Source organism: Anarhichas minor, unplaced genomic scaffold, assembly GCF_050575085.1.
Source record: "Anarhichas minor isolate MPS153535 unplaced genomic scaffold, ASM5057508v1 ptg000010l, whole genome shotgun sequence".
NCBI classification, from domain to species: Eukaryota; Metazoa; Chordata; class Actinopteri; order Perciformes; family Anarhichadidae; genus Anarhichas; species Anarhichas minor.
In genome coordinates this window covers 13611957-13633762 of record NW_027466456.1, presented here as the reverse complement: position 1 = coordinate 13633762, position 21806 = coordinate 13611957, and the positions used below count along the sequence as shown (strand labels likewise).

At 41.3% G+C, this 21806-nt stretch overlaps 1 protein-coding gene across 5 annotated transcripts in view; it reads left to right on the top strand.

Annotated features, from left to right (window-relative positions):
• Positions 1-5299: 5299 nt before the first annotated feature.
• The window catches only part of fcho1 (FCH and mu domain containing endocytic adaptor 1), a 47620-nt gene continuing 31113 nt past the window's right edge, over positions 5300-21806 (top strand). For all 5 annotated transcript variants that reach the window (XM_076088294.1, XM_076088293.1, XM_076088292.1 and 2 more), the window contains exons 1-2: positions 5300-5424; positions 15719-15757. In XM_076088294.1, coding sequence (XP_075944409.1) covers positions 5389-5424; positions 15719-15757 — 75 coding nt within the window. In that variant the 5' untranslated portion in view covers positions 5300-5388. The remainder of the gene's footprint in view (positions 5425-15718; positions 15758-21806) is intronic.

Here is a 21806-nt window from a genome sequence, read left to right as displayed (position 1 = left end):
CAAGACAATAATGATAACAGGATCTGGTTTAAGTGACTGGGTCCACCAAACAGTCAGGTAAACACAGAAACTAAGGGTCAACAATTCCCCCACCATCACACCATGAAAAGAGGAAGTATCAAGCCCTTGACAGTTTATTATAAAAGTCACTGACAAGTTGGCTGTGCCAGCCTGAAAGTTTTGAAAGTAGAGGCAGTGCTCCCCCTTGTGTTTGCAAGGTTGTCTGAATTTCATTCCTGCTCTGCAATAACTTGACATGTAATGGCTCAAGAGAAAAGAGTTTCTGCACATTGTCTTGTTGAAAAACTTTTAACTGTAAAGCTTGCGGGCCAAATTGAAGTTAGACAATTTAAAGTTTTGGAGTGTGGAATCTCATTAAAAATAGTGTGGCAACCCAGGGGACGTGGAGGCAGGATTCAAATTAAAACAGGAGAGTCAGAGGCAGTTGAAACAAAAAGTGTCCTTTAATAAAGAGGTTGGGGTGAAGGGGATGGGGCTCAAACTTTAACTAAAGATTCCTCCCGTTCAGGGTCTTTGGCCTTCAGCCTTCTCCTAAGCCTTATAGGAGGGTAAAAACTTTTTTACATACTATTCTATGAAGGCTTTAAAAAAAATGTATTCTACATATTATACTAGGACTTTTTTTTATCATACAATACTAAGACATTTTTCAACACACTATACTATGAAGGATTTTTTTTTTGACACGGCAAACTTTTTTTCCACTTTTTTCGACATACAGTACAACTGTGGGTATTTATTTTATACTTTTTACTCTTCTTGCTCTTTCCTGTCCTATGCATTTGTTATTGTACTTTATGTTGTTTTATATGCACGAAAAAAGTAAAACTAATGTTCAAATTGTACATTATACTTTGAGTTAATAAAAACTCATTATTGAGGCACTGGACAATATCAGTCTAATGAGACAAGAAGAAGAAGGTGCATTCTACTTTCATATGATAAGGATAAGGATAAGAGATACATAAAGTAATGCATACTGTAAGTAAGATTCACATGGATGGAAAATTGACAATACAAAAAAAAAAAAATTATGATTGACCATGGGTGCTACTTAAAAAACGGTCATGGTGGTTCGCAGACATGAGCAGCAGTACCCCTGATCACCTTCTTGCAGGCCAACAAACCCACAGAGAGGCAGAGGGACAGCCAGCAAAACGCAGTAATATCACAGAGATGAGGCACAAAGTACTTATTATCACAGATGAATGTTGTACACACTGGATCTCCTGGGGAGAAGAGAGGACCCCTAAGGGGACAGTCAGCTTCTTTTTCTGGATCCAAATGGCTTTGTCTGCAGTGGAGGCCATCTTCTGTCTTGGCAGCTTTAATCAGTCAGCCTGTTCAAAGAGCTCGATGAAAGGCAGAAACACGGAGACACACAGGAAGAGAGGTTATTTAGAACATGTGGGTGTACATTGGGCCTCATTCAAAACTTTGCTCTTGCCATCTCCCTAGAGACTAATGTTACTGCAAAAATGAACATGCTGAAGCCGAGTTCAAAACAGGAAATAACCCAACAATCTTAGCATTCTATCATCAGAGGACAAGCACTCCACTTTGTCTTGAAAAACCCTCGTCTTTTTCAGTTTAATTCCTGTTCAATTTTATATAAATTTGTACTTAATATTCTTAATTAGTAGGTCAAAAAAAGACGGCTAGTGATCACACAGCTATGGAAGACCTAGCTGTTGAAAGCCCTTCATCTGGTATCTGTCACACTAAATTGTTTACAGTGTATTGATATGATGAATGAAACTCACAAAGGACTTTTAGGGGGAGACAAGTGAGAGTGTATTGTCTGTATTATGAAGCAAATAATATGTACACCAACAGGTGACAGGCACTGATGATACATGATTAAATTCCACAGCTCATTTAATTTAATTTGGTAGTTTTTCTTTAAAATAAAGGCTTATCCTCCGTTTCATTTGCATAGTGGAAATGAGGGACACTGCTAACAGACTGTTTACAGAAAGATAGAGTTTGTATATAACCACACAACTTGTATTTTACCTTCCCGTACATGCCATCTTACACTTAACATATGGATAAGTAATACTCTTCATGATCTGAAACTTGTTTCGTTTATGTGTTAATTCAAACCCTCACAATTATATCTGATATCTTAGACATCTCGCCTTGTGACTTTTTTGGTAAAATGTTGTCTTGTTGCAGCTCAATGTAAGTCTGGAGGTGGAAGTGAAAATAAATGAATCTCACCACAGGAAACTATTCTAACTATAAACTTGCGTGCTGTGCTACCCCACCGTCTTTGACATTATGATGTGTTGCACCCAGACTTGATTTTAATATTGCCTCACTAAGCATCAACACCTCCAGCAGAGGCCTCTCACTGCTCACATCTTTGATGTGTCAGAGCACCTGAAAGGACACGTGAAGTTGAAGCAGTGAGTCATACCAGCTGTGCTTATGGCAGGGCTCCCAGTGTCAACCAAGACGCCAGTTGCATGTGCTTTAGATAGAAAATGGACACATTTATACGTTTCAAATATCGTTAAAAATAGTAAATAGTGAGCTTCAACGTCACTCTAAAATACTTACTGTGATCTGTGAGTTTTTTCTTCAGTGTCACGTGGAAGACCGGAGTGGTGGTTCACATTTTTTAAAATTGGGGACTGGAGAGTGTGCTCTAATTATTGGGGTATTCAGGAGGAGCAACGCAGATTCTGTCCTGGCTATGGAACAGTGGACCAGCTCTTTCCCCTTGCGGGTCTGTTGTAGGGGTTTGTCCATCCAGTCTACATGTGTTTGGTGGACTTGGAGAAGGCCCTCGACCGTGTCCCTCGGGGAGTCCTGTGGGAGGTATACTGCGGGAATACGAGGTACCTGGGTCGTTGCTACGAGCCATACAGTCCTTGTATGGCTCGTAGTGAGAGCTGAATCCAGATACTCGGCACAAAGTCAGGCACGTTTCCATTGCGTGTTGGCCTCCGCCAGGGTTGTTCCTTGTCACCAATCCTGTTTGTGATTTGGATTTCAAGGCGCAGCCAGGGGAAGAAGAGTGTCCGTTTTGGGGACCTCAGAATTACATCCCTGCTTTTTGCAGATGATGTGGTTCCATCGCCCCCCTCAGAACGTGACTGCAGCACGCAGCAGCACGCTGTACAAAATAGCATAAAAGTAAACATATGCAGTTTTAGAAGCCTTTCCTTATTTGACTGTACCTTCATCATCTAGTCTATACAGATACCTGCTGATGTTAAAATACATTTGACTATGCAAACCAGTCACCTCTTTCAGACCATTAGTCACCCTTCAGTTTTTCTCCTGTTACAAAGTCAGAGGGCTCCATGTGTGAAGCACAGCACTGAGAGCTGTTAAAAGTCACCCGGTTAGATTTGCAGTAAGGTTATCAGGAGAGATGCGACCATGCTCCATGTGCCCTGAGTCATTTAAGAGTGACCCAGTACAGACTCAACTGTTGACTCCACGGTGATGACACCCTGCTTGTTTGCAGGGATACATCATTCACTCATGAGGATCAGAGCATCAGGGTTTTATTTCTACCTCCAATCATCCACAGCAAGCTTTACATTTGAGAGGAAAAAATAACTGCACGTGTATGTAACAGGAAACTTTAAAGAACTGACAGAGAAAACCGCGGCACTTCCTCACTATCAATCAACATGCATCTCACCAGTGTTGCATGCCATAGTCTCCTCCAGGACGACTCCCAGCAACTTAGCCATCTTATCTGATTTTGATAAGGAGGTTGACCTGGAGGTATTTTCCTGTCACTAACCCCCTGAAATATATCCTGTGCAAGTATGATGGACATGTTGTCCTATTATCCTTTAAGCTGCAATTCTATCACATGTATACATTTGGTGATTTATAGGTCAAAAAGCCATTATTTCAACAGCATTTAAAACAGCATTTAATTTTGTGGGTCCAAATATGTCTTTTGACATGCAAATCACTGCTAACTGGGTTGTATATGTATAAATTACATTACATTTGCTTGTATGGTCATGGTCATCATTAGCTGTAATATAATTATTAGGACTGACAGTGATATAATAAGAGCACTCAATACTGCAGCTTCTTTTAACAACTTTTAAGAGCCGTGTTAGTGAGGCACATTTCTTAGTTATCACACTGCAGTGGACACCCTGAAGCTATAAGAGTGACTAAAGGACAAGTCTATCCCAAAGACAAAAAACAATTTAACAAAAATATTGTGTTGTGGTTATGAATTACACTTGTTTTTAACTGTATGCAAAAGGTAATGTGCATGCATGTCTTTCTGTATTAACAGGGTCTATTTAGTGTCCCAAGAGGCCTGACTGCATGGATATACAGAAGTCAATAGGATAGATGAGCATTGATTTAGGAGAAATACAAATCTATATTCCTTATATTCTCCCGAATTAAGCTGCCTTTTTAACCCCTAAAACCTCACGGAACCACCAGCAGGTTAGTACTTATAAACTCAGGATGTACAACATAACATGGTTCAAACCCACACAGTTTTATTTGATTAAGTGGACATCATAAAGGATCCAACCATACCAAATATAGTATAACAGGCTACATTTAGGGAAATGTACAGAATGATTAGCAACACATGAATAATATTTAAATTGGATGGAATGGTGCAGCCATGAAAAAAAGCAAAGAGACTAGTGCTTGAATAATTGTGAAACAAAAATAGTTATTTGTTAGTTTATTTAACTTGAAACACTATACAGATTAACACTGTTACATGGGAAGATTGCAACCGTGTCAGGATAAAAACAACAAAACAGATAAAACAGACTGTCTGCATGTGAATATGCATGTGTCTAGGTGTTGCACATGACATGCACTGACATAAGAGTATATATGCTATATGAATATGTGGGGTAACGATATGTATGTGAAGTGTATCCTTTTAAAACCCATTCAAGCTTCACTGAGGGGCTGGAACCAGCTGATGCATAATATACGTAATGCTGTCAAACAGTGTGAATTTAATAATGGGTACAGAAGTTATTAAATGCCCGAACTTTGCTCACTCTTTGTTTGATCATTGCTCCAGAACGGCAGAACACAGAAGCCACGTCCTTCAGGTCCGTTTCATATCATTTCTTACGTTCTGTATTTTGTGGGCGTTGCTCTGGAACTGAAATACCCAATAGGCTGCCAGCATACTCTCTTACACCCGCCTTTTTCACATGGTTGCTATACCTACTTACGCGTTACTTTCTGACGGACGGGTCGGGCAGCCAATCAGCGTCGAGCTGGGCGGGAGTTTGCGCGCACACTGAAAAGTGCCTGGTTGAATTTCTACTACTATGATCAAACCGCTCTGGGTGCACACAAGTGTCGGACCGTGGCCGCCGAAAAGACTGGGGATGGAAAATGTACTATAAACGCAGTTGGGAAAAGTCCATACAGGTACTGGAGTGTTCATTTTCTTTATTGCACCACCTTCTGTCATGTGAATATGAATGCAGGAGTTGGCTCGTAAGCCTGAGCTAATGCTAGGCTATTTAAAATATCGAGTTGGTCATGCATGGCTGTGACATTGTTGAAATGAAACCCCGGCGGCACTAGTAGACACGTTTGTTTGACACATGGACGGAAAGACGTGGAGCTTGTTGAACGACACAACTTAACGAGAGACAGGCAAATGCATGAGCTTAAAATGAACGTTAAATATAAGTTAGTAGGCAATGTTCACTCTCGCAGACCTAAATATCTCTCCATAGAGGTGTTCAGAATCAGCATCATCTGTCAAGGTGGGACAGGAGGGACTGATGCACATTGGTGTTGCACTCTATTTTACTCTCATGCTCACTAAGAGACATTTTTTGGAGGTGAATGGTGGATATTTGGTCATATGGTCCTCCTGCATCCTGAGACAGCTTGTCTTTTGTAGAGGGGATTTTTCACTATGACGTTTGTACAATCATGTGAATCCATGACTTGATTCCTACCTAAACTGTGGCTGATATCCATACAGATATGTGAGAGTTTAAAGATGGACTGGACATTTTACAGTTAAAAAAACACAATGTTATCAGTGCTTTCCTGTGCACTGGTTATAAATCTCCTCAAATATGTCTTTTGCATTTCTGTACTTCAATGTATTGTTGCTTATCGGCCAACATTTGTGTGTGTTTACTGTGGGTTAACAGAGACACATTATGGGGTTTCTAGGTTACACGGAGAGAGAGAGCTGTTCATGCCTGCTCATATTAACTGGTGTGTTCTAGATATCCTATGTGAATTCTAGAGGTATGGCAGGTATTTATTGGCCTCCATTGGAGAATAGTACTCAACCTGGAGACACCCACATGGTTTAACTCTTTGGATCGTAGTTTGATAATTCAGTTTCAAATTGTCTTTTTGAACCATCAACACTTGAGTAGTGCCTTTTTATAATGCATTATGGGCCTAACTTTACCAAATCAACCCTTTAAAAAAAAATTAAGACACAATTTATAATCTAAAAGTTTTGAACCAATGCCTGAAAATCAAATACAGGAGTGGAGGCTTCATCACTCTCACATTACACACACACACACATAGGTCTTTTAATATGACAGTAAACAATCATTTAAGTTAATGTCATCACTACCAGATATCAGTAATGTTTGTATATAAACCTTTCTGATAAAACTATATACACATTGGGGGGGTTTCAGTGTGGCCTACTGGTCTATGACCACAACACCCCTGATTTCCTCTCAACATTTCCTGCCATGCTTGCTCTATTATATGCATGCTATCAAATGCAAGAACAAAAACTTTACAAATACAGAAAATGAAACGGTGAGAGTAAGACGGATCATTTCAGGTTTTTGACGTATGCCCCTGCTTAATTGCATCGCTCTCAGGAGATTGCACCAAAAACAACAAGACTGGAATTCCCCTTGAACTGCCAGACGGACGTTTAATTCTCAAAACACTGTAACGTACGCCACAGTATTTGCATCTTCACACTGCAGCACATCTGTCTTCTTGTGCTTTTAATGGTCTGTGTTGTTTTTCTCTCTCTCTCTCTCTGCTTGTGAAAGCTAATGGCAGGAGTTGAGAGTCGAGTGCTGCTACGTCTGCTGGTATCAAAGATGTAAACAAGGCTTTCTCTGGTGCCTTGGCTTCAACAGGAGAGACACCTTTTCCTCGCTGTGAAAGGGAGTCAGGATGAGTGGGATGGAGAGAAAGGAGACGAGTGAAGTGGGGGTTATTAAATAAAAAGAAGTCTACCAGTGATGGGGGGAGGGGGGATGTTTTCTCTCACTTCTTCTCAGTTTACAGGCCCAATCTTGGCAAGTCATACTTGGCGCTGCTTAGTTCTTTCCGATCGATGTTCATTCACTGACCAAAGGCTGTTTTCTCGTGCCTGTCTGTTGAGGCCCGTCTGTGATGTGTATCTAAAGGTATGGTTAGACCTCAGGTTACATCTCCACCTCTAGGGACATGTGTTCTATACAGAAATGGTTTTACCCACCATTGCCATGACCTCTTCTAAAGACATTCATGGTATCCAGAGGAGGAAGCCTGATGATGTTGGTGATGTTTCTTCCGGCACCGTTGTGGGGTTGACATGTGTGGTTCTGAGTGAAACGTCTCAGCCACTATTGGATGGATGAGCTTAACATTTGGTGTAGACATTTGTGTTCTTTGTCGAATTTGTATATATATACCCACCATCCACTCAAAGTTCATACTGTGGTTTCCGATCATCACAGCCCGACAAATATAACTATAGTCTCAGTCTTGTTTAAAATAGCCATCATTGAATATTAGCTTTTGTTGAAGTTGGTCTGCACTGAATATGAAATGTAAAGATTTAATACAACCATTCATTTTCTTGGAGACGCACACAGTTGCACATTATGTGAGCCGAGTGAGTGATTGACAGGCTAGACGCTAGCATTGTCACTATGCCAGACATGATAAATATCACATGTTGCCATAGCTAATAGCTCAACAGTGACCCAACACTGCGTGGCATGTTTACTGGATTCGCAGTAGTAGATAGACATTGGTAGTAATGTAAAGATGAGAGTAGTTGGACAGCGTAAAAGCACTTTAATGTAAAGCTTGGATATTTTCAGACGCCACACGTTTTTATTTTGGTGTGTGCAAATCCGGAGGTCATTATTTAATTTTTTACCCTGGAATTGAATGTGCCAGGTGACTGTTGTTTGGATATTTATGTTATGATTCACCGGTGTGTGTGTGTGATTTGTAGTCTTATGGTGAAATTGCTTTCTGATCCCGGCGAGAAAGGACACTCGGGAATCACTCCAGTTTCAAAAATGTAGTTACAGTTTGTCATTTATGCAATCACAGAAAGTGAGGAGGCTGGCCACCTGAGAACATGCTCGGAAAGTCTCCAACCCTCTGGTGACACCGGCCTTCGTCGACTGGCTGCTTGCTCACAGCCATGCGGCACTCAACCAATTACTAAACCACAAACACTTCTGTGAAGCCCGGCGCTTTTTCAGGAGTTTGACATCTCCAGACGTCAGAATTTGTGTCTGACAGAAAGGAAAGGGTGAGGTGAGAAGAGAAAAAGGGAGCAGGCGAATATAAAAAGAGCTTGCTGTTCTGCATTTATATTTGAATGCAGCAACAGTGTTGATGTGCAGCCATGCATCGTTAATCAGCCGGACTCTTCACCTTCCCTGGTGACTCCTCTTTCCCTCTCTTTGACCCATAGGGATCTTCTTACTACTCCTTATTGTGATCCTCCACCCCTCCCCTATTGTCTCTCCTACAACGCATTGTATGGTGCCAATGACAAATATGAATTATACATGTGTAGCCTCTCGTATGTAGGCTGTAGTGCTGCGGGGCCTTCCCTCTGCTTTGCCAAGCAGGGCAGAACCCAGAGGCAGGAAGCTAACCTGTTACACAACGACAACACAAACAACACTCTTAGTGCTTTCAATTCAGAGCTGTTGATTTACAGCGCAATAGATTCCCAGTGCAATTATGAATGCATGTTTAGAAGTTCAGGTTAGAACAGGTGTCGCCCTGCTGTGAAAACAGTTTGTGTAAAACCATCACAAGCCAAGGTCTCCTCACAGCAGATGGGAGGGTCCTGGGGCAGAATGGTGCCGGATCTCTTTCTGGGTTACTGGTTCATTTTATGCTCAAAACAGCAAGAGTGAGAAGAGGAGGTGAAAGAAAAAGATTTTTTTGCTGATATGCTTAATAGCACAATGGAGGGTGATTTTCAATTTGAGATTACTTTAATTAAAAAAAGGAATCAGCCAGCCCAGAGGAGGGAAACCTTGAACATAATGATGAGTTTAAGATGTGTGTTTGATTACAGTTTGACTGCATAATCATGCTCAGAATCGTTTGTTTCTGTTTTAATCTTTTTACTGTTTATTCACAGAACAGAGATCAGAAAACCAAAGCTGAAGCAATTAGTCTGTTAATCAACGGACAGAAAGTGAATATGCAACAATAAAAGAATAATGCAGGCGTTGATAAAGCAAAAGTATCAAACATTGGCTGGTTGCGATACCCACCGCTTCAGGCTACACGTTGAAATGAATGGGAGGACTGGCTTTTGTGTGTTGACTAAACTTGTCTTTTTAACAAATATTTAACAAAACTCAAACTGTGTATAGTTTGTCAAGTATACAAGTTTATTAGTTAAGTTTTACTAAGAATAGAAGAGAAAATACGACTAGGAGCTGTCGATTGGTCCTCAGCCTCTCCTCCGATACGATGCACTGCAGTGTTGGTCTCTTCACCAGCAGCTGCACTGCTGCAAACATGCTCATCTGTAGCCGCGTAGGACGTCTCCGTGTATTGTGAGAGTGTCTGCTGTCACGCTGTTCACTCACTCAGCCGGTCATGCCAGTGCTTTGGAAGTGATGCCCGCCTGGCACGCTGACATAGACTGGACGGGTCTGGGGCTGTATGCTGCTGTGACAAAAGCACATTCAGGCCGGGACAATGGGGGGCTGACAGCCTGGGTAGTGTGTCTCTGTCTCTCTCGGTGTCTCCCTCCCTCCCTCCTGTCTATTGTGTTTGCTGTCTCACTGTTGCTGTCGTTCGGTCTCAGTCACTGAAGGCTCACCCAGCAGCCTGTTTATCGCTTTAAGAGAAGAAGCTCTGCGCAGTGCTGCTGAAGCTGCTTCAGTCATTAACTACAGGGTGTAATTCTGTCATCAAGTTGGCGGTGATGTGATTGTTGGTTCCAGTGTGTCATTGTTAAAGTGCAGGCTCTGGTTTTAGTCCTCTTATGTTTTTGTTGACGCATTTGGCTTTGTGGGCTGCGCCGACAATTAGGGGGGCGCTGAATTTGTTGTTGATGACATCTTTCTCTTCCTAATAGACACGCAATGAATCACCACCAGGACATATCAAGTAAGACCAGGTCTGATGCAGGCAGTTCATCTGTTCTGTATTTCAGCTTCGTGCATAAGATCGTTGACTGACTTCTCTGTTTTTATTTTCTTCTTTTTGGTAAATCAATTCATCTTTTTGTTTATAAATTGCAGTCCAACAGTTCGAAACCCAAAAGATATTCACTTTGATGATATGAAACAGAGAAAAGCTCATCCTCACATTTGAAAAGCTGGAGCCAGAGAATGTTTTGCTTTTTTGCTGAATAAATGACGTGAATGATTAATCGATTATTGAAATAGTTCAGAACTAAAACGTTTTGTAGATCTGTTGATGGAAGAAAACGTTTTCGATAATCGATTAATCGCTTCTGTCATTTTTCAAGTAAAAATGCTAAACATTCTCTGTTTCTAGCCTCTCAAATGTGAATATTTGCTGATGTTCTTGGTCATTAAATGATAAGCACGGTAAGTAAACTGCATTTTTGGGGGTTTTGGACTAAAAGTTAGAACAAACAAGAAATTTGAAGATGCCAACTTGTGTGCTGATATATCATAAAGGACATTTAATAAACTTGAAAAGAAAGATTGATCAAAAAAGAATCCGCTGATCCATCGATAATGGAAGTAATTGTTAGTTTGAGCCCTAAAATTGTTCTTCATTCTCAGACGTTGGATTTATGACCATCTGTTGTCATGTGACCAAAAGTTCACATTTGGGTCCTTTGAGGCCTCACGAGCCGGCTCCGTTGACTGAATGAAGATCCTGAGACTGATTTAAAGCTCTGAATCGTACGTTGACCTTTTGGGCTGAACCATATGTTTGAAAAGAGATCAGAGAATAAAATGCAGAAATAAGGTTTTTGTTGTGCTCCTTTTTGTGTCAAAAATCTCTTCTGACAAATGGAAGGAGAAACTATTGAATTTGATCAGTAGAGATGAAATGAACGATTATTTTGGAGCTTGACCGATCATATCGACCCGCTATAGGTTTTATGTTCATGAAAGAAACTCCTAAGTGTCCACAGCCAAGTCTTGCTCTAAATCACCGGCCCCAGCAGTGAGTCATCCCACGCTGGTAGAGGAGTGCAGAGCGCTGTCGGGTGGCGGTGAAAGGGAAATTAGGCCGGACAAAAAAAAAAGATCTCTCCTCCACGGTTCGCCAAATCGGGTTTTAAACTTATACCGAGGGACAGACGAGTCGATCTGCAGTGCAGTAGACCTCTCTGTAATCCTCCAGCTGCTCCATGAATTAAGTTTGTCCTTGTCTTACCTCACACCTGCACTGTAGACGTAGAGATCTGACCGCTCTGCTGCTCTCTCAAATAGTAATAATGACCGTAAAGATGTTTGTAAACAATGTGTGGAGACACTCGGGATACAACAAATGATCATTTTTATTACATATTCATGTGTTGATTATTTTTGTGATTAACTGACCTAATAAGTGAAAGACAGTTGTTTTCAAACAATGTATGTGTCAAACCCAAAGATAAAAACATTGGGCAATTCCTCACAATTTAGAATTGGATGAAAATGATCACTTTGTTGATTCATTTCATTCATGTTAGCATTGTCATTGTGATGCACGTTACCATGCTGATGTTAGCATTTAGTTTAAGAACAGCGTCACTGAGCTACTTGTATGGCTCTAAACTCAGTCTTGTTTCTTCAAGCTGCTAAATTCCCTAATCAGAGCATTGATAGAGCACCAAAGAGGTGAACACTGTTCGCTCTGTCAGCAATTTGGCCCCAATTTGCACCGTTAGCATTGTTTGCACCGTTGGCTGCGAGACGCCTGCTAGAAATGATCCCGATCTCATGTACATAGAATCCTTGAATAAATTACTCGATCAATTACAGTGATTGGATTGTTGATTCTTTTTTATGAATATCGGGTAATTAACTAATAGAAACTTGCTGTTTTAGGATGAAAGTCTTACCTGTCTTGACCTGGCTTTACGTCTTTTGCTGCATGTTTTGGGAAACCGTTTTTTTATCCATCTTACTTATGCCACATAAGTAAGACTCTCGCCATCCACCCACCTCGCCTCACTCCTCTTATTTGTCACCTCTAACTGTCCTTTTTTCTTGCTCTATTCCTTTGTGTCATTTCCTATCTCCCTCCTGCTTTGCTGCCTGAGCTTGTGACAAATGTGCCTGTTCGGAGGACAGTGAAGAATCTTTATTCCACGCTCGGCTGTGTCATTACATTTAACCCAGTTCCATTTTTATTTTGCTCTTTAAGCCGGAGGAGGAGGAGGTTCTCAGTGTGAGGAGAGACACGGGGGGGGGGGGTAATTCCTGTCCAACCTCTCTCATCTCCTCTCCCCCACAGGAGGGAGAGAGGCAGGTGGAGGTAGTGAGGGGGCGGGAGTTTGAGTTGACCTACCCTCCCTCTCTTCCTTCAGAGAGACATCTGTTAGTAGATTGCTCTGTGGCAAAAGAAAGAGGAAAGGGAAATAAAAACAGAAATGCTGAGCATGGTTTGAGAGGATGCACCATTTATTTCCTGCAGGAAATCAATGGCTTGTGGGTAGTGTTTGTCTGTGTAAAATACTTTCTTTCACTCCGCCCCATCTGCTTTTCTTAAGTCCTAATTTTTCATGGCAGCCATCTGTGTGTTGGCAGGCAGTGTGAGGGCGGCAGAGAGCAGGAGAGGTCACTGTGTCTCCATTGATAAGGCCGGCTGCCTCGTGTCTCTGTGACTGTCACTGTCTGTTTGGTGATGATATGAACCTCACCTCAAACCTTGCATATTCAGTTTTTCTTCTATCTTGCCATGCATGGCGTTGGCAGGAGGGATGGCAATGTTGGTCTGTCATTCCAGCACTTTGGTCCAACAGCTACTGGATGGATTGCTACGGACCTTTGCTCATGAATCTTACTGACTTTGCTGATCCTCTAACTTTTCCTCCAGCACCATCATGAGCTTCACGTTTCTCAACAACTATGCCATGAAAATGTTACAGACAATATATATATATTTAAGTCTTATCTTTGTCACACAGTTTGTCTGCAGTCGGTGGCAATTTGCTGCTGTGGTTAAGCCGTCTGTGCATGGAGACGCATGCAGCAAGACCAACATTCGGGCAGGCATTTAATCTCTGAGTAAAAAATGATCTTGAACTTGGGAAATCAAGGCCACAGTGTGTCTTACTTCTTCTCTGGGCTTTGTTTGCCTCAGAGCTGCATGATTTCAGCTGAATGTTTAGTTGGAAGCAGATGGAGAATGCTGGATGTCAGCTTCTTTACTATAAATCCCGCCGTGGCTGCTATCCACATGGGGTCCCAGGGCACACCTCTCTCTGTCTTTGTGCTTCTGGATCGTGCCGTGTCAAAACAATCGGGACTCAAACAAATTGGCTAATTAGCTCAGCTCTACACTATCTTTCAATATGGCGCACCAGGCTGTCACAAGAACAAAACAAGAGGCTTCTGTCATACCTCACCATCACGGTGTATATCTGTTTTTATCTGTTGTCGTCCGTCTGTTCCCTAAAAACCATCTGGTACGTTGCTCAGGATCACTGTCCCCCTGCATGGGTATTTAAATCTGCCCACACGGCACTTATCGGCAATGGACCTGTGCCATTTAGAAATCTCATTTCACTGATGGCTGTGTTTACGTTCCCCTTTAGTTTGTTTTATTTACGGCCTACATGGACTTAATATCATGATTAATACAATTAGATATTCTATAGAATTTTGGTAATACAGTATTTATATAAAGATATAGTTTTAGATATGTTTTGACTTTTCCTCGTCTAGAACGCTTCATTACAATTAAGTTCAGGACTTATTTTCTGTTGATAAGGTTGTGGTGCACAGAAATGTATCTTACAATAATCATTATTATGATGATGCATTACATCAGACAAACCATGTCGCACACGTAAAACAAAAACAATGCTTTGAATTGTTAATTTGAACTATCACAGGATATGATCTCTAATATTTCACTCAAAATCAATAAACTGTTATGAAATATGTCAGAACTCTGCTCCATAACATTTCTGTCCTTCTGTTTCTCCTCTGTTGAGATAACCTGCTCTGCCAAACAGAACGGTGTCTGAAGGGAACTTCAGTCCCACCCTGAGCTAATTAACAAGGTGTGAGGGGGGTGTGTGTTTGTGTGTGTGTGTGTGTGTGTGTGTGTGTGTGCAGGTCTTGCTGTGTTTGTTTCTCTGTTTATTGCTGCTGCCAGGTCACCAAGTCTGGGTAGAGTCTATGCCAATGCAGAGAAAGGACTGTTGTCAGCATACACATACACGCATACACACACTCTCACAGTCAGTCAGCAGAATAACCGATAACAGAAACCCTGTATGAGGGCAGCCCTGGGGAAACGCTTGCATTATGGATTCCCTTGGAAAGGGCAGGACCACATTCCAGTGTTTTTGTGTGTGTCTGTGTCTGTGCGGGGGTATGCTCAGCTGCTAGAGTGTGTTCCACCCTGAACATCAGCCAATTATAAAGTGTCTCCGTCATGCAAATGCTGAAACTCCACTCATGACAACTCAAACTTGAGAAAGTTAAGGAGACCCGTTGTATTCCTTTGTTATTTAAAATGCATCTTTGTGACTTTGTAGTTTAGAATCAGACTTTTGAATCTGAGCTTCAACGTCATGTCCTACGTAGTCAAATACGTTTTATCAAACAATGAGATAACTAAATCCTCATAAACCTCAAACTTAGAAATTACTCTAGCTGTTGTGAAAATCCATTTTGATATGGCTTCTGATGACTCAGAATGTCGGAGTGTAACGTTATTAGAAGGTAAAGAGAGTCCATGCTTTAAAGTAAGATAATAATACATACATGCCATCTTTTCCACCATACTTTGTAGTTGTAGAACAGTAAATAAACAAAGTGGTTGCTGGATATGAAAGCCGATATGAAAAGTGTGTTCTCAGATGTGAGCTGATGAACGGCAGCATGGGACAGAAAGGGACTTCAGCCAATCAGAGTCGAGTGCTGCAACCTCCAGTTTGACAAGCTTTGATCGTCTCCTTGGTGGCTACCTCCCTTCTTCCCTCCATCGATTTATCTCTCCTCTCCTGTATTCCCTCACTCTCCTCCCCCATCTCCCCTTACACTACTCCTCCCTGCTTCCTTCCTTCAGCTCCCTCCATCCCCAGCCTTTATCCTTTGAAGTGATTTGTCAAGCTCTCTGTTGTCCCTCAGGACCTCCCTTTCTGCATTGGACGGTGTCCAGAGAGTTTTTGATAAAGTCGGGACTCTTTGGACACTTGTTTGCATGTCATTTTCAGACGCTTTAATGCTGAAGTTTATTGTCAGAAGGAAGAGAAAAGGCTGAACAACATTTTACAGATTGCCCTAATACTTATTTTTCTCCACCTCTTTTATAGATTCCTGTGAAGATGGCCTTCTTTAAGAACAACTTCTGGGTAAGTGTCTGGATAACACCTGGAAACGAGTCAATATAATGATGGAGATTATGCAGACGGGACACCTGCCTATAATGGCTGCAATGATCAGTATTTTACACTTGGAGCCACATATTACTTATTCAATTGTTTATAGCTGAATAGCAACCGTAAGCTTTTCATTTGTATTCTCAGCCGAGCAGCCCTGCTGCTCATCAGGTACGCTCAGGAAGGGCTGGCTGTCTCCCTCCTCCGCTCACTTGTAAATAACAGACTGATTGATTTTGTATTCAGCTACATGGAGAGCAGTGTCATCTCGATCATTTTTGAAGGCAGAGATAATGTCTTCATCTGCAGTGTTGTTAATCTAAAAGCTAATTTTCTGAAGCAGTTTTAGAGGCTTTAACTTGCTATTGCTAGCTATTAGTTATTTTTGAAGCTCAAGTCTTTACACTTGTTTGATATAACTCTGTGGTTGCTAATATGTGCAACATTGTTTTGTCATTAGGGCCAGTGTTATACCTGAGTTTCAGTACTAATACCGTAACAATACTTTTTTTTCAATACCTTAGTTTGGGGGAATTATGAATTTGTTTTAATAAGCAGACGTTTTCTGGTGATGGAGGCTGTGGGACGCAGTTCAAAGCTGCAGAAAAAGCCAATAAGTGCACTTTCTTTAAAGAGAGTTGGTGGTTTTTTTTTGTCCAATGTTTTAACTTTTCATTTTTTATTTCACAAAATATACCAAACTGCTCAATGTGTCATGGTTTAGCAAAGAGCTTAACCAAAACAAAATATAGTCCGAAGTCAGAAAACGTACTTGACTTGGATCAGGAAATATCTGATCAGAGAAGACGTAAACAACCCTGAAGGTGTGTTCAGACGGCAACGTTTACTGCTGGACCGTGTTTATTTGCCCCAAGCAGCAAATGTACCAACTGTACAGATGTTAGCAAGCTAGCCGGAAACAAATGCACCGACTGTATGTGTGGGAGTTTACCTAAAGACCTGTGTGTGTGTCTGTGTGTATTTGTGTGCAGCTCAGCCTTTGACTGACCTGAGAACTGTTTCTGTTTTGTTTATGAAGCATATTCATAAAGCCCGGGGTAAGCATGAATGTTATACAGTTTCAGCTCCCTGGGATCTGGGCGAATTTTTTCTTTCCGATCTTTCCGTATTCTTTGTATGCTGCCTGTAAAATGTTGCTTCCCCTTCTGTCTGAGCACACAGTGTGACTCTTGATGAAGCATTCAATGTCAACTTACCAACAGGCCCACATGACACTTTTTGATACTCGAGGCTAAGGACATATTTCGGTCAGTACTCAAAAAGTTCTCAGGTTTGATACCCAGCTCTGCTCTCTGTTTGAAGTCTGTTTGAAGATTTTTGTAAACACAAAAACCTAATTTGACAGAAACTTGATACTGGCGTACTCAAAAAAACTACCATTCATCACCTCTCTAATGCAGTACCAACAAAAACGCTTATCATGAGTAGCCTCACAAATTTAGGCTTCATAATAGTGTTATTATTAGCGTCTCATTTTCTTCTCCATCCTCATGTTCTCCGCTCAGTCTCTGCACACCTGGCACATCTATTTCAGGTGTGCCCTACTTCGCCTACTGTGCCTCATCACTTAGAAAAGTCCTCAGTGATATTTGACTTCTTAACAGCGCATAACGTGGTGGTGGCACATATTGTGTTAAAATGAGGTGCAGCCGCCACAGAAATAATTTAACGTTATAGGTTCAGGCAACAAAAAGACTTAGGTCTAGGAAAAATATCTTTGGGATAAAAATGAGTAAAAGACGTAAACACGTCACAAATATAACTTCACAGCTCCACAACACTTTGTATATTTGTGTATCCACAATAATATTATGAGCATAGATTTTTTTTAAATTCTTTTTAATTTTTTTTTAGCCTGCTAAACATCCATCTATGATCCATGGACATGGCAGTCTTTGTGCTGTGGGCAGGGTAGCAGCAAGGCAGGAAAATGAGACCAAACTTGCAGGGAGGGAATCAAGCAGACAGATTGTCATGCAGCAGAATTTCAGCCAGCAACTGCTGTGCCTGCATCACAGAGAACATTCAATTTAAGGATTTGTCACTATTCCTACCCCTGAAACACGGCTACATTTTCTTGGTTATTTCAGCCAATATGTGGAATCTGTGTGCCTTTTTGGGTTTACATATTCATAACGGTGTTCCCCACCCAGCGTGCCCTCAGACACGAATAGCTGTGTAATACAAATCAACCCTTCAGTAAATTAAACAACACAGCCACTTGGGAACACGTCGTGCACACACAGAGCCTCGTCTTGTTTGGCTCAAGAACATTCACAGCCGCTCGCAAAGCCTCCTCCTACAAAGCATGCTGTCCTGTCTCATTAACTACATAAGAGCTGTGGTCATGGCCCACAGGGGGACCACCGGCTGTAATTAAGTGCATCCTTAGTCATTTAAGGCACCGTTGAGGCTTAGGAATATGATTGAAGGGTTGATGCTGCTTAGTTCAGATTTTCCGTGTTATGATTTTATGCAACACGTCAGAATTTCCTCGTGAGAGATGATGGGAAAAGGTCAGTTTCTTATTTTTTATAAAGGAAAATGTCTTTCGGCTCCGTGATACTAACTGCTGTAGTCTCTGTTCCTTAACGTGGTTTGCCTCAAGAAGGGATAACAGACCAATAAAGCGGTGTCCAGGGCCCCGGACGCTTATGACTTCGTCTGGTTGGAGAAACAGATGTTCAGAGCTTAGTAGGAGGGATTCACAATGGAGTCATCGTCTCCATCGTTAATAACGTATACAGAAGAATGATCACAAAAATGGCGGAGTGTGGATGGGATCGACGCAGCTGAACAAGTTGTTTGTCGACTTACAGAAATAAGAACCCTTAAATCGACTAGGTCGACTGCTTTTAGAAAACGCTACTCGGCTTGTGTGTCGACTGAAAATGCTGCTGCCGAGACAAGTTCATCACTTGCTACTGATTGGTTGGAGCAAAATGAAAATACAACAAAAGCCCTACCTTACTAGAGTTTGTGTAACATGAGCTCAGAGACAGAAACAGAAACTAAACAGTCAGTCTTATTATCGCCCCTCTCAGTATTTGTGCTGGTTGTGTTAAGTCATTAAACACAACAGGACATACAGTATACACAATGCAAACAACCCTAACCCTGTTAATCAAACTACATCTTTAGTATCTAAAGTTAATAAAGAGGCAGCAAAATATAAAAATAAAAAAAAACAATGTTAGTTATTTTTAGTTTTCTCCACAATCTTTGTGACAGCACGATGGCCACTCTGAACCCGAAGCTCACTCATCCACAGATTTAAATAAGAGGGGATATTTGATTATTTTCAGTTGGGACACCAGCTTCACTACAGTAGCAGTATCCTCGTTCTGGTGGGATTTTAGTAGGAAATTAACGCTACAGCTGAAAAAGGCTTGTATTCATTATTAAGGTGACCTGTAGATGGATCTTTAGTAATATTCTCCTCTCAGTACAGACTCTAGATTCTCTCTTTGCAGTGGTGAATAGACCGTAAAATGTCCTTGACGTGAGTCTGCATGATATCCTGGGGATTTAAATGAACTATTTTAAAGAATAACAGTATAGTTTAGCAGTCTGTTCTGTTCTGAGGCGGTACAGTACACAGTGTTGTTTTCTATTCACTCACTCTCTCTCTTTGCCTGCAGATACAACAGTGTGTTGGCATAGAGACACACACAAACAACGGCCAGTGGGTTTTTTATTATTGCCCGCTTCTCAGTTTAATGATGCCGACGTTGTTGTTCTCTCATCACTTTGAGTCATGGGGTTTTTCCTCTCGGGGTGAAGAACAGTAAACGCACAGTGGGAAACTTCTTCTCTCCTTCCCATGTGTCCCTCCCTTACTCTCTTCTCTAATTGTATCTCTCCACCAATCCTCTGTTCCTAAAGTCCAACCGTTTCATTTATTCTCAGTCGTTCCTCTGAGATCTGTTCTGTGCCAAGTTACACTATAAGCCAAGAGAGAAATCGATATAAGTGTCACTATATTTGTGTTCATATTCCAGTGTGTGTGTGACAGAACTGGAATATAAACTATATTTATGTGGAGGTGGATTTTTCAGACCGGCCCACACAGCAAATTAGTCTAAAGCCATCAATGATGACGGGTGGCTGCTACCTGCTCCTGATGTTATTGACACCTCTCTGCTGTGGGACTGTTCTGGCTGCTCGACCTGCCCCGTCAGCAGAAAAAAAGTTTCTGTGAGTCAGCGAAACTCGCAGCAGTCGGCTGGCTTGATGTCTCGGTGATATACTGTCTGATGCAGGGGTGAGATGTTTTCAGCTTTACTTTTGACAGCTGCCTGATATATTGCAGCTACATTGTGTGGCGTGCAGAGCTGGATCACATGTTATTTGGATTTCGATCCATTTGCAGCTTGTCAAAATTGCTGCGACAGAAAGTGAATTTGATTTCATTTACCTGTGGCAATTTTGGCCCAATAGCCACTTCATAATAATAAAAAACTAAAATATTTTTTAGCTATATAGGGAGATGTTTAATACCAGCAAAGTAGTACAGATTTCAAGACTAAATGCAATGTTTTTATGACTCCACACCGGTGACAGCCGAAGCAGGACGCATCATGTTTTCGGGTCCTGAAATGGACACAGAAAAAAGACACACAAGTTACAGATGAGTATAAAAGAAACACACAAATGTCTCAGAGTGACCACTGGGCTCGTATGTGCATCACTGAGAAGCATAATTGTCTTTTCTCTTTTGTTCTGCTCAGTACCTTTTATTTTTTTTATTTTTAGTTTCATCTGACTGAAGAGCCGTGCTGCACAGCAGGAATGTCCTCAGACACTTGAACCGGTCTCAGACAGACTGTTGGGGCAGATTTGACAAATAGCCAGAACTAAAGGCACCGCTCTGCCAGAGAATGAAGTGCTGTAACATAAAGCCCGAGCCAAGCTGAGCAACACTTCACTTCACAAAAGTCTCGATGAAGCAACTTTTTCCACTGGGAATGGGCAGTGGTGGAAGAAGTACTTTGATCTTTTACTTATGTAAAGTATAGCATACAGTACAGTGTAGAAATACTCCGATTCAAGTCCTGCATTACACAATAGTACTTAAGTAAATAAAAACCGGTTTGATTAACTAGTGTCCCCTCCTTCTGGGCTGCAGTCAGCTGATCTACTGGTGTAGTGTCGTGTATACAGGTTGTGCAAGTTTTCTTGAATATCCAACGTTTATTCCCTCAGGATTTGGGAAAAGAGATGCGCAAACTGTTTCTTAATTTTCAGATACACGTTTGTGCTCGTCTGCACCTCGCTTTGTGCGTGTTCTCATTAAGTACATAATACTGTCCTCAGCCATCAGGTAAAGGGTTTCTATCACTTCCTTTTTGTATGTATTTTTATGCCTCAAATCTATTCAAAATGTGATTTTTGGTGGATATTTTAGGAGAAATTTATCATTTTTAATTTGGAAAATCAGAAGCAAACCAACTACAGACAGCTCAGTGAGTATTGTGTTCATCCAGTCAGGTGTAGGAGGGCTTCATGCCGAGTGCCAATCGTCTATTATTCCGTCATTATTTGACAGCAAATTCCCATTGTCTTCTCAACACAATAAGAATTTGCTAGACCTTAGGTTTCAGTATAACTGAGACAATTTTGCTTTTTTAACCATTTTTTTGTGAATGAAAGTTTGCAGCAGTACAGCACTTTTAGTTCTTGAGGAAACGTCGGCTGAGATCCTCTGCAGGCAAACATGCAGATGAAAGATCTTTTTATTTGTTGCAGTAAAGCAGGCCCTGCAGCACAGGTCTCCTCACCTTCCTTCTGTAGTTAGTTTCGTACAAGCCTGAGGGGAAGTCTGAAGATGCGTCTAATTAGAATCAAGTGAGAACAGTTAGAGAGACAAAACTCTGGAGAGGCATAAAACAGACACACACACACGCGCGAGTAATACGACATAAATAACAAGGATTGAAGTGGAACATTGTACCAATTGTCTCAGATCAGCTTTTTTTGATCAGTTATCTAAAATGCTGTG